At 43.5% G+C, this 17,580-nt stretch overlaps 1 protein-coding gene across 2 annotated transcripts in view; it reads right to left on the bottom strand.

Annotated features, from left to right (window-relative positions):
- Positions 1 to 17,580, bottom strand: part of PRKCQ (protein kinase C theta) — a 69,918-nt gene that overhangs the window by 35,405 nt on the left and 16,933 nt on the right. Inside the window, exons 2-8 of one of the 2 annotated variants that reach the window (XM_063323672.1) lie at positions 12,785 to 13,187; positions 11,511 to 11,875; positions 5,328 to 5,527; positions 3,433 to 3,493; positions 1,138 to 1,300; positions 634 to 665; positions 449 to 534 (exon numbers count right to left, since the gene is read on the bottom strand). In XM_063323672.1, coding sequence (XP_063179742.1) covers positions 449 to 534; positions 634 to 665; positions 1,138 to 1,300; positions 3,433 to 3,493; positions 5,328 to 5,527; positions 11,511 to 11,628 — 660 coding nt within the window. In that variant the 5' untranslated portion in view covers positions 11,629 to 11,875; positions 12,785 to 13,187. The remainder of the gene's footprint in view (positions 1 to 448; positions 535 to 633; positions 666 to 1,137; positions 1,301 to 3,432; positions 3,494 to 5,327; positions 5,528 to 11,510; positions 11,876 to 12,784; positions 13,188 to 17,580) is intronic. The other variant, XM_063323671.1, reaches the window with a different exon arrangement.

Genomic DNA, 17,580 nt, shown 5'->3' with positions numbered 1-17,580 from the left:
AACTGATACGAGAAAAATAAAATAAATAATAGTGGAGATACTAGATTTTCCACTGACTGTTTGGAAATCTCAGATAAGAGAGAGTGGGATGTTAAAATACTGCTTTGAAAACTCAATGTGACGTCCTCCCTAACATCGGATAGTGAAGAATTTCCTCCAGTAAATCTCCACCTCATGTCGCTCACTTCCCTCTGAGCTGTACTTCATACATTAGAAAAATGTCAGTTCTGATTCAGCAACTGCTTATTCAGTGGCTGCATTTGGGTAGATCACAAGTAGGAGGTAATGAAACCACTGGGAACGTAAAAAACAAAGGGCACAGATCAGATCACACAGCTTTTTAGTTCAGTAGCACCTTTTGCTTCATCAGAATTTGTTTTACAGCGATAGAGGAGAGATTTGAATGACACCCAAGTTTTTTTAAAAGCAGACAAGTAATAATACATACCATTGTTTCTCTGCTATTGATTGCTGATCCTGTACATTTGGCTATTACTTTATCAATGCACTTCTTATGAATGGCAGCATTACATTCTGAAAGAAAAAGTATGTCACGGTGTTAATAAAAAAATACCTTAAGAAAAGATCAAGTAAAAAATGATAGTAACAAAAAAAACCAAAAAGGTTTCTTACGTCTGCATTGATAGCCTTGTTTATTCAGACCCCTGAAATAAACAGAGAAACGGTTAATTCTGAATTTTCTGAAAGCCTCCACAGAAGAAAGGGGAGCAACGTTTATGAAAGAAACAGAATAAAACACCTTTACTTTTTATCAGTCTTTATAGAGCTTCTCTAATCTAAATATCTTCATTCAATCTAACTGTGGAGTGATTCTCAGCGGTTTTCACAGCCTTTTCAGCACATATTCACATTCTGAATTTCACAATAGCCAAACAGCAAACTGGGCTGATGAGAAATGTCTGTGCATTTGGCCAAAACCAAAAATATTTATAAAAAATAAACAAAAGTTAAAGGGAATTTTCACAGTTGCAGGTACGAGTAATGCAATAACTCCACATGTAAGATGCCAAGGGTCCAGTCCGGCTGCCTTTGCCGACCGCAGGAGCACAGATATTCACTGGAAAAGCAGAACTGGTCTCTTAAAAGGGGAAAATGCATAGATCTGATTTCATTTACCATACAAACTCATGACAGACAGAGCAGAAAGTGGGTTGTGGAAAGAAGGTGGCCGTGAACTCGTGACACTTGACATTATGGATTTTGGCCTGTTTGATGGCTCCCCTGCGTTGGTGCAAGGAGAAAAAGCCTTCAGTCTCACAGTCAGCCAGGTCCTTTGCATCTGGGGGAAAGGAAACAGAAGATTTATTAGGGTACCCTGTCCTGATTGGGCACCCTAAGAAAATGCAGCTGACAAAATACTAAGTGACTGAAGCCGATGATGCGCTCACAGGAAAGAATATTTTTAAGAAATACCATTTTCTGAAACCCACACAAGGCTTGTTTGGATTTTTTTTAATCTATCATTCCTACGGGGATACCAAAATTTCTTTAAATTTGGGACTCTGAGCTCCCTTGAATATTCATAATGCTGCTTTTGAAATGCAGACCAGAAATTTCCCAAGGAGAGATAATTTGCGGTTAAACATAAAATTCTAACTTTGTATAGCACTGAAGAATCATGCCCTAAAAAAGATCTAATTACATAAAAATTAATATTTATATATATGCACAAAACCACACATGTGTGTAGATATATATATAAAAGTGGGTATTCAACTGAATCCTTTATGTGCGCATGTATGTGTGCGTGTGAGTAAGCATGTATGTATGTTCCCCGGATTTTCTTTTTCTTGTTATTTTTCCATGCCAACAATTGCTTTGCGGTTTGCTGTGTCTAGACCATTATTCACAGTTCACATTCAAACCTTTCAGAAGAGCAAACAAACCCATTCTGACTACACATAGAATCACAGAATCTTCATGGTCGGAAAGGACCTTTGATATCATCGAGTCCAACCATACACACACCAAAAAAAACCCCACCCTACAATCTCTGCCACTAGAGCATGCCCCGAAGTGCCACATCTAGACGTTTCTTAAACACCTCTAGGGATGGTGACTTGACCACCTCCCTGGGCAGACTGTTCCAGTGCCTGACCACTCTGTCAGTAAAGTAATTCTTCCTAATATCTAATCTAAACCTCCCCTGCCACAACTTCAGCCCATTTCCTCTGGTCCTGTCATTATTCACTTCGGAGAAGAGGCCAACACCGACCTCTCTCCACCCTCCTTTCAGGGAGTTGTAGAGGGCAATGAGGTCTCCCCTCAGCCTCCTCTTCTCCAAGCTAAACATGCCCAGCTCCCTCATCCTCTCCTCATACCCCCACACGTGTGCACTTATATATGTACTTGTGTCTAGAAACCTAGATAAGCACATAATATCTCACACTCAGTCTCTGTTTTGTTTTACTCATGCATTACACAGCAAGTTATATAGTTATTCTGTGGAAACTGCCCCCCTGTGTAATCTGATGCTGATCTCATTATTTGTAATACAAACACAACTCACACTTTCTATACTTTGGCCTCTCTGATATCTTATAACATATAAGGAGGCAACAACAGCCTATACTATATTAAAGGCAGGAATGGATGAAGAAAATATCTGTACGGACATGCTATTAGCTGCTTACAATACTTCTGTATTTCTGTAAATGGAAGGTTCTTCTAGATACCTACAGCATACAGCTTCACCCCACATCTGTGAAAGGCAGCAAGAACTTGGGCATCAAAGACAGGAGAGTAAGACTGAGCATTTGGATTGCAACCCACTGTCTTCAACAAAGCGAAATGCATTTCATGTGGACATTGAACTCTGCAGGTGGGATTTGGTTCCCAGTGATGACGTGTAAATGACGGTGTGTCCCTTGTCCAGGGTGACTAAACCACTGCCACATCCCTGGAGGTCGAGCTGGACCAGGCAATGGAGCCTAGTGAATGACTCGGTTCACCTTGCAGCAGAACTCTGAATTTGATCAGGTTCTTTTCCTGTTTTGCCTAGATTGCTCTTGATCTTAAAAGCCCAACTAAGACGTATACTTGGGTGTTGTCAATCGTAAATTATATCCCAGCCTTTACATCTGCCCTATAATGCACACCGTGGCACATGTTGCATGCATATATACAAGTAGAATGATTTCAGAGGAAACTGGCTCCTTATGTATCTATTCCATCTTACTCAGCGTAATGAGAAAATCTACCAAAATCTGCCTTGCAAATCACAGAGGAACAGTCAATCTTCATCCCCACCATACAATAAAAATTGCTTTTCTGCCATGTTCATTTCCAACCATTATGATAGTTCCTATGAATAAATCAGTAATAACACAGGCACTGCTTTCAGTGAAGACACCGTGTCTGCCCCACATAACCAGAAATCACATCTATCAATTAACAAACAAAATCACTTGCCGCTTATTTCCAGGAAGTATCTTGCATTCATCAGCATTCGGCCTTGAGGTTTCAGTTCTAGCTGATTGAGATAAGTGAAAAAACAAGAAAAAAAGACCAGTGCAATCATAAAATAGTCATTCAAAGAAGCAACAATCATTTCAGATGACTCAAGCTATCTCCTTTTCCCAGTGGGAACTGACGAATGCCAATGAACGTTAATTTTTGGGTTGCCCATACCCGCATGGGACAACAAGGCAGGGTAGGAGCAACTATAGAGAGAGGAGGCTAGATCACCTCTTATCAAACTCTTGGAGCGGCATGACACAAGAGATAAATGTGACTAAACCACAGAAGCTGCACGCAGGTTTTTAGACCCCAGATTAGGACCAGTATTATCTATACAGACAACCTGTCATTCTCAGTGGATCTTGCAAGGGGGAAATGGGAGTACCCTGAAAAAAATCCAGCCAACTTAGGTACTTAAAAGACGCTGAAATCTTTTAGAATTTTGGTTCTGCAAATCTCACTTGCATTTCAGTCAATGTGAGTGATGCTACAAGCCTGCTCAGGCATTTCTTGGGCCTTCCCACTGGACCTGGAAATTCCCACCTATGTGAACCCCCATCCATAGGTGCCTTTGTAAATCTGGATCCGCTCCCCTAGGAATAAGGAGGCCTACATTCAAGGATTTCTTCAGCCTGAGAACAACAACTGTGCCTTCCCCCATCCACCTCCAGCACAGTCTGAACAAGGTTACCTCCCCCTTCCAGGTGAAGCACTTTCTATGCACATAAAAGCAAGAAAAATGTTATTTTCTCCCCTCATGACCCTTGCAGGATGGGATATCTGGGACCACCCTCCCTAGGTTGTGACTTGTATCGGGCAGTAAGTGGACAGAAGATCTCGGGAGCTGCTACCAGGCTGGGACACAACAGGACCGGGATCTCCCAACTCCATTTGACCTTGGGTCTGTTACTCTTGCTAAAAGCAAGAAGCACCCCAGCCTATGTGTCTCCTCTCCTCCTCATCAGACTGCTGCCTCCCGTTGCTTTGGAGCCTGGGGTTGGAGTGATGCTGAGCAGAGCCTTTTCGTTTTCAATTCCATCCCTAAGTATCTCAGTTCCTTCCAAGTTTTGTATTAAATGTGCAAATCTCTACCAAATCTTGCTCTTAGGTCTGTTAAGTGACCAAGGCCTTTTTGATTTTTCTACCCTCTGCATAACCCAAGCAGCATAGCCCGAGAACTGGCATGAGAAATAAAACAAAAAAGAAATTCCAGGAAATTAGTTTCTTTCCAAATGCCTTTCCACTTTATTTTTATTCATGACATGGCTACAGAATACTACATGTTAAAGACTATTATTAAGAACTTTCTTGCTTGGACTACCAGGGAACACAACCTTACATTTAGCATCCTTAAGAAGGCTGTTACTTCAAATTTACTCCACTATAACTCCAGTGATTTTAAAGGAGTTCCTCTGGCATAGCTCTTGAGTCAGGCAACTGTGCATCAAGTACTTGATATCAGATTAAATTTTTAAAGCTCTTTCCCCAGAGCAGATAAAATAATTCACATTTAGCCACTCATATTACCATCTGTTCCCAATGGGTTTCCTAAGCGAAGATGATACGTGGGCACGTGAATCAGAATCCTTGCTAACAGATGGCATATGTTTCAATATAACAGCACCAGGTAATACAAATGTGCCATGCTCTGTTTTTTTTTGTTTTTTTCTGATATTAAGTCTTTCCTTCAAGACATACCCAAATAGACTCAAAACGTTATTCTTTGGATGGCAGCCCATTCCTCCTGCCCTGCTGGTTCCAGTCACAGCCTGGCATGGACACAAGGTGTTCCCCTGCCCCACAGCAGCTCCCCATCACATCCTGCAAGAGGAGGTAATGATGCTCACCCATATCTCCGTCTTCCCATTGCTCTTTTTGCACCTCTCCGCCAGCACCTTGAGTTCCACTGTGGTCTCTGAAACCATTTCGGCACTTTTGTCCTTGACAACGATGTGCATGACCCTGCCGTTGTTGATATGGGCGTCAAAAGTGCTGTTCCAGGGTGGGTACATGGTGGGCTTCTTTTGCACGTACACTTGGCCATTTTCTGTCAACAAGAAGTGATTTGGATTGACTGGACTTGCTTCTTATCTGCGCTAAGGCCACCACTCTACAGTTCCTGAGACAGATCTGTGTTATTTACCCACATTAAGGGCTCTCTCCTGGCATGGTGTGTAACGGACCATGTTAGAGTGTCTTAGGAGATTATGTGAAGGGAAACCTAGGATGGGATTCATCTTGCTTAACTTTAGGTGTCTACAATATGTATGCCCATATCTGAGCTGTCTGAACATTGGCTCTGTTCGGAGCCAGTGAAGAGGATATATTCAATATAAATCAATGGAGTCAGGGTGTGTTCATTTGATCAAATAGAGACATCTACCTTAGAAAAGATAATTTCCATCCTTGACTCCATTAACTCTATTAAGTAGGTCTCAAACATAGACTCTGACACCAACGATACTCACATCTGACCAAGGGAATCTCATCCCAGATAACCAGCTACATCTATCACCCGTCCCGCGACAATGCAAAATGAGACTGGTTTGCTTCAATCCCCACAAAACCTGGGTGCACTGAAGGTGCTGCTGGAGGTTCAGCTGGAGGACACATCCAGTCAGTTGCTACATCTCAGCTAACTCTGGGATGAACTTTCTTGCAGACCTGCAACCACATCCACAGTGATGTAGAGTTTTCAACCTACCAAACTTTTCCTGCACTTTTTCCTCATCCATTAATTCCTTTTCCTCCACAGCAGACACATCTTAAAGTGGTCATGGGTAAAAAATGGGCACCTCTGAGGCCTAGCATTAACTTGCAGAGAGTTATCTCTAGTTAAGTTCTCTTTGAAAAGAGTCTCAGCCGGTTTTATTTCACACAGCCTGTTTTAATTCATACAGCCCTGTAAAAGTCTCAGATGCTCACTCAAGGTAAATTCTATTTCCCAGTTGCCCTCTGCAAATTTTCAGCCCATCAAATGCTGAAGCTGGAGATATAAGAGAATAAAAAGCAGTCGTGTGAGCGGCAGACCTACGACTCCTGTCTCCTCAAGTCCCTGCTCTTTTTTCCAATAATCCCAGCCTTTCCCTCATCCCATGCAGCTGGAAAAGCCCATGCAGCCGATACCCTGGAATGTGACAGGTGCTGGAGAAAATCCTTCCCTAGATGGGAGGACTAATTCATGTTTCTGTCCTCTGCTCAGCTTTGATTTACACAAGCTGGAATTCAGGGATTTCTGAAGCTTGTATCAAACCTCCAGGATGGATTAGAGTTGGTAAACAAGCTCCAAAGTTCTTGGAGGCAGGTGAGGAGAAAAAAGGAAACAGGGATTCCTGAGTGTGTAATATTCGTCTCAGGAAATGAGAGAACGTTTACTGGGGAGAGAACAAATATCAGGGCCGTGAGATTATAACAAAAATCTCCCTTCACCACTAGGTACACTGGTTTCCTATGAAAGGAGAAACAACTGCCAGAGCCACTGACGTAAACTATACTCACTGGATAAGTTTAGGTTGAGAAAGCAGCTTCCTGAGGAGAGCCATGCAGGATCCTGCAACCAATATTGACTCATTGAAATTTTACTCCACGAGCCAACACCTGGCTCTTGGGAAGCAGTTTTGCACTTGGGTCACAGAATCACAGACTGGTAGTGGTTGGAAGGGACCTCTGGAGATCATCTAGTCCAACCCCCTGCCAGAGCAGGGTCACCCAGAGCAGGTTGCACAGGAACGCGTCCAGGCGGGTTTGGAATGTCTCCAGAGATGGAGACTCCACCACCTCTCTGGGCAGCCTGTTCCAGGGCTTTGCCACCCTCACAGGAAAGGAGTTCCTCGTCATGTTGAGATGGAACGTCCTATGCTCAAGTTTGTGCCCGTTACCCCTTGTCCTGTCCCCGGGCACCACTGAAAAGAGCCTGGCCCCATCCTCCTGACACCCACCCTTTAAGTATTTATAAGTGTTGATAAGGTGCCCCCTCAGTCGACTTTTTTCCAGACTGAAGAGACCCAAATCCCTCAGCTTTTCTTCATAAGAGAGGTGTTCCAGTCCCCTCATCATCTTGGTAGCCCTTTGCTGTCCCCTCTCCAGCAGTTCCCCGTCCCTCTTGAACCGGGGAGCCCAGAACTGGACACAGGACTCCATCACATAACTTCCACTGGAGCTATGGTCCACTTGGACCATCATCACTGGTGACATAGTAGAACTGAGCAGAGATCATCCCTGTAAAATCACTTCTTATCCTTGTCCTGCCCCGTATGGCAAGTGCTTGAGCAGCTAAATCTTAGGTTCAAATTCAGTTTCCCCAAAGGTCAGAGCACCTCAAGCTAAGGTGAATCTGCCTCTATCAGTTAACCGTCTTTTCACATACAAAGATTTAGGCACTCACATACTGACCTCATTGTCTGCAGGCTTAGTTCATACCCATCAAGCTTGCAAATATACATACAACGTGCTCTTTCAACAAAATCAGACAAAATCAGACATAAAAATCAGACATAAAAATCAGACATAAACTTCCCAGCATCACGGAGAACAGAAATCCCAGTAAGGACTGTTATTTCTTTGCTACATCCGTGAAACTCCATGGACATGAAACACAGCACTTGGAAAACAAGTGCTTTGGTTTGCATCGCGCTCCAAAACATACGGCTTAAATAAACAAACCCTGGAATGTGAACGAACTGGCCAATATATGGGATCAGACAGTTACCCCCAGCACATCCCCGCTGACGTCTGTGGAATTCCGCCAGGGATTAATCTAACCCTGGGTTCCTGAAAAATAAAATAGCATCTGTCTTTGCTCGGGCAGCAGCTTCCACTGTGGCTGGGAGCACTTTTCCTGGAGGCTTGCTGAGTTCAACCATGGAGCAGGATCTTTCATAAAGCAAATGTCACCGAGACAGGTGGTGAAATGGCATCGGGCCAGTGGCTTGTGAAGGCAGAAGCCATTTTTAAAGGGCAGATTTTTTTATACCTCAGAGGTGCCTATGATCTCTGAAATTGCTATAACACTTGTAGCTGGATGGAGGTGTGGTGTGGGTTTTTTTGTTTGTTTTGGGTTTTTTTTTTTTTTTTTTTTTTTTTGAGATTATATCATAAAATACCAGGGTCAAAAAATAAGCAAAAGGAAAAAAACAAAAAGGCTGCCCCAAGATCTTTCCTGAGCTTCTGAAATTCTTTAGGGTGGCCTTATTGTGACACTCCTGTGTCCACAGATGATGTGCATTACTTCCAGACCCCTGGGGACCTCTGTCCCAATGACTTATCACAGCTGGCTGACAAGGGACAGCCTTTAGCGTGAACCCAAAGCCAGAGTCAAACTCCCTTTTTTCGGCAACCGAACGCATTTATCATCTACCACTGTTCTGTTTGTAAAAAAACAAACAAACAAACAAAAAACCCCTCGCACTTTGCTGATGCTAAACAGGGCATATGTTCAATCCATAATAGGACATTGCAAAAGTTGGAGCAGAGTCATCTACCAAACCGGTTCCAGCAGAGAGCTTGCAGGAATTTGGGACTGGATCTATCCTGGATTCAGCTCTGGGTTTAGGCACGTCCTGCCCTGCATTCTGCACTCACTGCTTTATAGCAATCATTTGCCCTGAAGGAATCTTAATGGCCACATGTCAGAGCACAAGACTGAGAGTCAGGACCGTCTCCATCTCTTAACAGCTTTGCAGCTGATTCACTCCTGCTCCTTGGCCATGCCACTTTAGACAAAATTTGCATATCAGGACATCAATATACATTTTTTCTTTTTTTAAATCCTATTACCATTGAGTAGCATGGAACTCCTCCCACTAGACCAGGTTGCTCAAAGCCCCATCCAGCCTGGTCTTGAACACCTCCAGGGATGGGGCATCCACAGCTTCTCTAGGCAACCTGGGCCAGGGGCTCACCACTGTCAGAATGAAAAATTTCTTCCTGATATCTAATCTAAACGTCCCCTCTTCCAGCTTGAAGCCATTACCCCTCATCTTATGTCCTGAGATCTTCATTGCCTTTTGCCTTCTCTGAGGCTGTTTGAGCATGACAGCTTCTCAGGATGGTCACGTTGAAAGCATTTCTGGCATTTAGTGTTGGGCTTATCTCACTGAACATCAGACGTGTAGCTCTGAGTGGACTGTCTAAATTGCCCTCAGAGTCAGTGGAGAGCACTGGGCTTCCATAGCGTGTGATTCATCACGCCCATTATGGATGTCTTCCTCAAGATGAGATGAATCCCACCACAGAAATCCCTGTTTGTTCCTCTGGGCTGTGACACAAAGGTAGACAACTAGCTCAGATATTGCTATACTTGAAGTAGACTGGAGATATAGGGGAGATGGATCCCACCATGGCCTCACCTTGGCTTAGTCACCTTAAGGTAAGGTTAGCCATCTACACACCCTTAGACACCCTCTACCAGCAGCAGATTAACACCTCCCAAGGGTGATTCAACCTACCCTAAGAAGGGAGTCTGAGATGAATCAGTCTCGGGAGTTTCCTGCTGCTATCACTGACATGACGAGGAGTCCCTCTGGATGCCCTACCATGCTCTGAGCAATGGCTAGATGAGTGCTATTACACCTCAGGGAACAGAAATCTTCCAACAGAAAGATGTCATTTTTCCTATATTCAATCCCACTAATGGCAAAAAGTTCCCCCAAACACATTTTTTTATTTCTTGTTGGTAGAGGTATTTTTTATTATTATTATTATTATTATTATTATTATTGACTCTCAGGAGCACAAGAACTATATCCCTTAATTAGTACATTTTTGTTTGTAAGATGCCAGAAAATGCTTTCAGCTCTGTGTAAGAGAAATAAATATAGCCCTGTGCTGACCAAATATATTTTATTCACTTTTGAACTGACAAGAGACTTCAATTTGAGTTTTGGCTTTCAAAGGCCTCAAGAAAGCGAAGAGCCCAGCTCTGCACAAAGCTGAAATAGGACATATTTTCCGTAAAAAGGGAGATCTGAGGGATATCTTGTCATGCAGTATTTTCTTTCCTTTTGAATTTACCAGTCACCACAACTCCCATAATCGTATAAAGTTTAATTTAAGACAAGACAAAGTTCAATACGATAAAAGCTGACTCTTTTTTAAAAAAAAAACAAACAGGCAAACAAAAAATGAAATAATGAATTGCTTTAAAAGTCTAAAATTTCTTTTTTTAAACTACTTTAACATCCTCTAGAGGTTAGAGTAATGGGGTTTCTCAAGGTATAAAAAGGTATTTTTGGGTTGAATAAACTTAAAAGAATCACAGCAGTCAAGTTAGGAATTTATCAAAGATTTAAGATAAATAACAGCCAATATGAGGAATTCCCTAACACTGAAGGGCTTGATCTTCATGATTCTTGAAAAGCAGAACTGAAGAACTTTTCATCCTCTCACTGGGACTATTTTAATGCATAAGACGTATAAGAAATGTTCTCCCAATGAGGACTCATCAGGGTTGTTCAATCAGAAAAAGTGCGCAACAATCCGTATTCCCAGACATGAAAAACAGCTTAGCAGGAGGTTTCGCTTTCAAACATTTTACATAGTACAGCAATTACACGGAGAAATTAACTCTCTCTGCAAAGACTGAGGCTGTTTGAGAGCTATTACTTTTAAACGGTGAAAGTTGCTGGACCTGTCAGTTCCTCAAAAGATGTGACAAACAAAGACAGCCCCCCCAGGATATTTCTAGGACACCCAGATTTCATCCATCTGGTGTCTCACTGACAAACCAACAACTGCTCATAGAAAAGTGAAACCCTATACAGCTCAGCTCATCTGCTCTGTCACATGCTGGGACCTGTAATTCAGCTGATAATAACCCCAAATTGAAGATATAGATTTGTTGGGCATTACCTTAAAATCAGGTTGTCTTGCAGGCCATGCCAAACCCAAACTTGCACTGTGCTGAGACACAAAAAGCACTTCATGATCCATTATAAACATTTACCGATGTGCTTCCTACACACCAGAAATGACACAGTAAAGCGCACAGGTCTTATAAAAGCTCACATGCATATTGAACAACCCCCGCTTACCTGACTCCACGGCTTCTTTAACCATCACTGCGCAGTAAGGGTTAATCACCTCCCCCTGGGATGGCAGGTAAGGGCCACTGTCATAGTTGGATAAACCAATACGCAGAAAAGGAGACATGACAAGTCCTGTGTCAAACAAAAGACAGGCGATATTTGGGAAGAGTCTAAAAATTCCCTTGGTTTTAACCAGCCTCTTATCTCCGTCGGACAGGGGTACGCCGGCCGTTAGTTATCCATCCAACTGGAGACTCTCTGGCTTCCTCCACTGTCTCACAAGATGATGGACTGACCCAGCGCTGCTTAACGTGCATAAGGTAGCGTAACTCAGCTGCCGGCTCAACCACGTAGCTGAACTCATCGCAGGGCTGGAAAGACCCACAACAGCAGTTTTGACTACTACTGACTTGACGCCAGCTGTCGGGAACAAGAATGACAATACACAGAAGCCAAATCGGGACTTTCTTGGCTGGGATAACCTCTGCTGCAATTTATGTTGAGTCACGCGTTCAAGAACCCCAATGCTATGAGAATAGAAAGGGTTTCGGGAATACAAGGCTGTTGGAAGCCTGCAAGCTGAACACGAAACTGTGAAATAACTGCGTACTATTTATATACACCATGGAAATGATCTCGGGCATTCGACTGCCTGGGTGCTGACCCATATTCATAAGTGAAGCTATAAAGAGAAAGTTCAGCTCGTATGAACCACACTGTGTAGAGAGTGGAGCCAAAAAAAAAAAAATGGATCTCAGGATAATTTTAAGCAGCTGAAAACAGAAACATATAAAATCAAGATGCCAGGAAACACAACAAAGCCTTTGGGTTGGTCTTCTCTGCAGGCTCTTTCAGAGCTTCCAGAGAGAAGATTTAGTGAAACCAGAAATTATTAACTGCTATAGGTGGTGCCCATCATTGTGCCATCTGGGACCAAGATTTACCACACAACTTTTATATCAACTTCTGAGCATGTCATTCCTGGCTCCCCTTTTAGCTAAAAGGTAGCAAGAGGCACTCTGAACTCAGCTGCAGATGTCTATGTCTTGGATGACCAAAGTTAAAAGACATGAGTCCTGTCACCAGCTGTTACCTGTCAGGTATATTGACAACAATATATTGTTCAACTACAATGTCAAAAATGTGAATGACTTGTCGTGTGGGATGCAGCCAAAGTCTCTTCTCCTTTTTACACACAAAATGCTCTATCCCAAGGGCAGCTTCTCTAGCCTCACACAGACGAAGATCCAGATTCACTGCTGGGAATGGCATTTTCTTACCTGTAAATGGTATTTTCCTGATAGACAGGTTCAGTCTCTGGCTAGAGGGGCTTATCTTTTCATCACAGTTGTGTACAACATGGAAAGGATTTTCTCAGCCGAAAGAATGAGGATAATTGCTCCACTGGCTGGGCTGACTTTAAAACTTGGTCTCTCTGTTCAAGGAGACAGGAGGCAAGACCATCAAAGAGAGAGGGAAACTTGAGAAATCAAGATGTTGCCCCTTGCTTGAATGTCTTCTCTCTTATCCAACAGTGTGGAGCAACAAGTTTCCATCAGTCCCCTGTGTCAAAGTCTAGGGCGACCGTAAAAGTCGGAAGACCTTTTTATTAGTACGTGGTGAGGTTGCAGCAGGTTCTTGTTTTGCTTGTATCCTGGATATGGTGAGAACTTCTGCTTCTTCCTGTTTTATAAAATGAAGACAAGCAGCTACAGTTAGCACAGGGACTGAAACACCGACTATTCTGGACTGAATATTCAGAAGCACTGAGCATTCACACTGTGATGCTTTCTGACACTTTGGCAAACCGATGGTCCATGCAACAACAGCAGCTATTCTCTGATAGAGATTTCAGTAGGGGAGGTTTCCCAGGAGGTTCCCCTAAATTTGTTACCCTACATAAGGCCAATCTATACAATGGAGAGCACAGGAAGACTCTCCTTCCCCTTTGAGCTCCTGGGGAAGTTAGCTAACAACCAGGCTGAATTTTCAGGAAACAGTAAACACTCATAAACCCTCTTGGACACTGCACTTCAAAGAGAAGAAAACCATCAGGTTTGTGGGGAAGACAGGCTAGGAAGGAAAGAGAGAAAAAAATCCTATGGCTCATGTCTACTATTTCTCCCTAGGAATGCAGAGATCATGGGCCACCAGCAGCTATCAGACCTGCTCTGAAGACTGTCCAAGGACCTCTTCATTTGGCATTGCCCTCAACTGGGAAAACACCAGCACTTCTGCAATTTTACAGAAGTCAGTGGCAAAGCACCTGGATGCAAGAGATTAGGACAATCCTGTTCTCCTCTGGATGAGAGCAGCATATCTCTGGAGGGTATTTCAGAAACCCATTAGCCAAGTGCCTGATGAACTTGCTCTGGAAAATGACTTGCATTTAGATATTCCAGCACAGGTAGCTCTGTAAGGACGGGAATTTGTGGCACTGCACAATAATACGGTGAATAGTTTATGAGTGGTCCGTGGCACGAAAAGGCTAAAATTTCTGCCTGGGCTAACGGAAGCAGAGAAATCTGATCAAATTAAGTAGGCAAAAATCTCTTTAACAGGAAGAAATATATCTGTATATATTTCCCTATTCTGTTTGATGCAACTGTTTAGCCATTTCCTTTGTTTCAAAAAATAAGAGGCCTACTTAGTCTAAAGACAAAATGAAAAACAAATCAAAGGGTCTCCGGCAGCAGAAACGGAAATCCAAGTAGTTTCATGTTCTGTCTGTGCAATGTAGCATCAGTGTGGAAAGCTAACAAGAGCCAAAGACTCGGGCCAGCAGTCAAAACATCTGCATCATGCCTCTTTGTGTGAACAGAGATGTATTCTCTCCACCTCTACCATACTCCACTAATACTTCTGGTGACTGCTGGGCTAAAGAAGATTGTGTATCTTCTTCCAAATCCCCCATTCCCACACCCTTGGCTTTAAGAACCTATTGTTCCATGGATGGGAGCAAGAGAGAGAGCAGGGAGAGCTGTAAGCACTCCCTTACCGGGACTTTCAAAACTCCTCTTTAAAAACTCAGGGTGCTAGCCAGAATTACTAGTCAACATGCTGGGCATCTAAGAACAGGACTGTTACCAAAGGAAGCCAAAGGTTTTTTGATCACTCGTCAGAATTAAAATCTACTAACACTATTGGCTCAAGTACTAAAGAAACAAAATTAGGGCTAAAAGTTTGAGCCTGGCATTCATTGCATTTCAATGAAATCAAGGTAGTTACAACATAGTTAAAAGCGTGAAAGCGTCTTGTTCTGCTAAATATTCACATCACTGCTCCAAAAATTACTGGTTGGATGTGCTACAAAATACCTGTTCAGATCTGTGGGTCCACTCCCTCAACAGTGGCATTTAAAACTTTTCTTAGTCTTAAATGCTGGACACCCCTTCCCTTCCCTCCAGTGCAATATTTCATTTTCGCTCTGTGCAACCAAGCACTTCATGAACAGGTTTCACAGAGAGGTTGTGGAGTCTCCATCCTTGGAGGTATTCAAAAGCCATCTGGATATGGTGCTGGCTCCAGGTGGCCCTGTTGAGCAGGAGAGTTGGACAAGATGACCTCCAGAGGTCCCTTCCAAGCTCAACCAGCCTGTGATTCTGTGAAAACATGGGTGGGACAGATCTCACCTAATCCTACATGTCTACACCACCTCTGTCTCCATGTGAGGCAGTTACCTGGGCTCCTGAGAGAGGAACAGAGAGAAACTGGCACCCTCAGACCATGAACTGGACCCATTTTAGACGCCTCTGTTTGTTAGCATGTGATGAACTGGTTTCTCTCCTTTGAGAGCAAAGGGGAATGCCTGGGGATCATCTGCTCGCACGGAGCACCTCCGCTGCAGAGATCTGGTTTTGGTCATATTCCTCAAGCCCTTACATTTCAAAAAATCCCTCGCATTGTATCAGATCGAAAAGATTTATGTTGGGACTTCACATAAACCAGTCCACTGCATGAGATGTTCTGCAGCCACCAGCAAACTGGCAAGAATTTTCTACCCAGCTGCAAAGCACGTAGGTTTGGCACACCTAGTGTTAGTGCTAGCAAATCAGCAGCTGCCCATATAAGCCTTGTAAAAGCTGGCTAAAAGCTAGCTAAAATCAGAGTTTACTGTTGTACCAGCCTCATGTGAGCACTCTGCCCTGGGGTGAATTTCTTCACCCTGTCCAATAAATCAGGCAGATAACTGGTTTCCTGCTTCTCCCTCGCTGTCTTTCCTGAAACCACCTTGGCTTTGGCCCAAACATCTGTTTTCCAGGTCATATCTCCAGCGTTTGCCACTACAGGACTGCTACTTGGCTCACATCCACAGCCATAAACAATTAAGGAACAACACAACTCGGCTCCAGCAACGGCTTACTGTAATAGCAGCAGTTTAATTTAACACTAGAAGCAGCTGCATTGGATATGGAGAGCCTCTGCTTAATTTCCCAGTGGAAAGGATACTATAAGGTATCTGAAAACTAAGGATGAAATGCATCTTCCTATTAAAGGGCCAGCTGGAACCTCTTCTCCAATAAAGCACCAAATACAGTGTAATTGGGGTTCAGCAACACTGCACCCTGCTTCGCAGGCACGGGGGAGCTTTGCCCGCTCCAGAGAATAATGCAACATATGGAAATCATTGCAGATTATATTAGGAAGTAATAAAGTCCTTAATATCCTTAATCAATTGTGGTTAAGGAGAGAGGAAGAAATGAGCTCCTGCTCCTAGTCAGTGGAAGAACTGGGTTGAGGACAGCTGCCTTTTGTGGGATTTATGCTTTTGTGTTTCGCCAAGTGAAAATAGATGCATGCATGATGGCAATTTACTGAATGAGGGCCAACTGAGAGAGGAGGGGAAGTATTTCTGGCTTTGAGATGCTGCTTTCTTAATGTCATCATACTCTCATTTTCTAGAGGGCAGAGGGAATATTTCCAGCTCTCTCCTCTTTTTGAGGCAAAACTGTGCATGCAAAATGAGTTCATAATCTAAGGATCACCATCACCAAGAGAAAAAGGAACCAGAAGTTATAGCTGAAGGGTATGAACTTTCCTTCACCCCCTGAAAGCCACCTCCCAGCCAAAAAGGCAGGTCCTGATCCTGCAAATATTTGCATAGATAGCTGGTGGAGACCTGCACATGAGCATTAGCTCAACACACCTCAGGGTCTTTCTGTAGATTTCAAGAGCGACAGTGAATGCCAGCAGCGATGGCCGGGGTCCCTGTCTCTGCCTGCTCACTCCTCCTATCCCACAGGCCGTACAGTAGGAAACAAGGATCTAAATAACTCCCTTGAGTGACTTTCATTTTGGGTGCCTGTACTGCCTGTTATTTCAAGGCCAGGTTGGATGGAGCTTTGAGCAACCTGGTCCAGTAGAAGGTGTGGTCCACCACAGGGTGGCTGGAACTGGATGATCTTTAAGGTCCCTTCCAACCTAAACCATTCCGTGATTCTATGATTCTCTGATTCAATGGAGATCAAAACAGTCTGTTCATAAAGGGGGGAGTTCAGAAACCCTCTGAGTGCCATACAACATTCCTCACACTTTTCTTCTATAAGGGTGTGGATCAGGGGAGGAGGAGAAAAAGGAGGGGAGTTTGCACAGCCATTTAATTTCCCATCTCTACGTAGTCAGCCAACTCATCCACAGCATCTCACAAAGGTGGTTGGAGGGAGAGGGCGAGGAAAAGTGGGACCAGCAGTCTCTGATGGGATTGGTACAATACCAGACTCCAGGCGACTAAAGAGCCCCCCAAAACTTCATGGAATTACTTGATTTCAAGCATAGGTGATGCTCTCCGTGCAAATCCTTCCCCATGGCTTTCAAACACAGAGGAAACAGGCAAAGCATTTCTTCTGCCTTGTGGAAATGAAGCTTGCAGAATTTTCTGGGGCAAATGGCAGGGATGGGAATGGACATTTCTCTTTAAAAGTCTCTGGGACACCTTTTGATGCTGTGTTTAGTGCAAGTCATGTGTATCAGTAACAGGACCTGATCTGTTATATAGAATCATAGAACGTGTTGGGTTGGAAGGGACCTTTAAAGGCCATCTAGTCCAACCCCCCTGCAATAAACAGGGACATCTCCC

Source organism: Chroicocephalus ridibundus, chromosome 1 (assembly GCF_963924245.1).
Source record: "Chroicocephalus ridibundus chromosome 1, bChrRid1.1, whole genome shotgun sequence".
Classification (NCBI taxonomy): domain Eukaryota; kingdom Metazoa; phylum Chordata; class Aves; order Charadriiformes; family Laridae; genus Chroicocephalus; species Chroicocephalus ridibundus.
The sequence above is the reverse complement of the archived record's forward strand: the minus strand, read 5'-3'. Positions and strand labels throughout refer to the sequence as shown.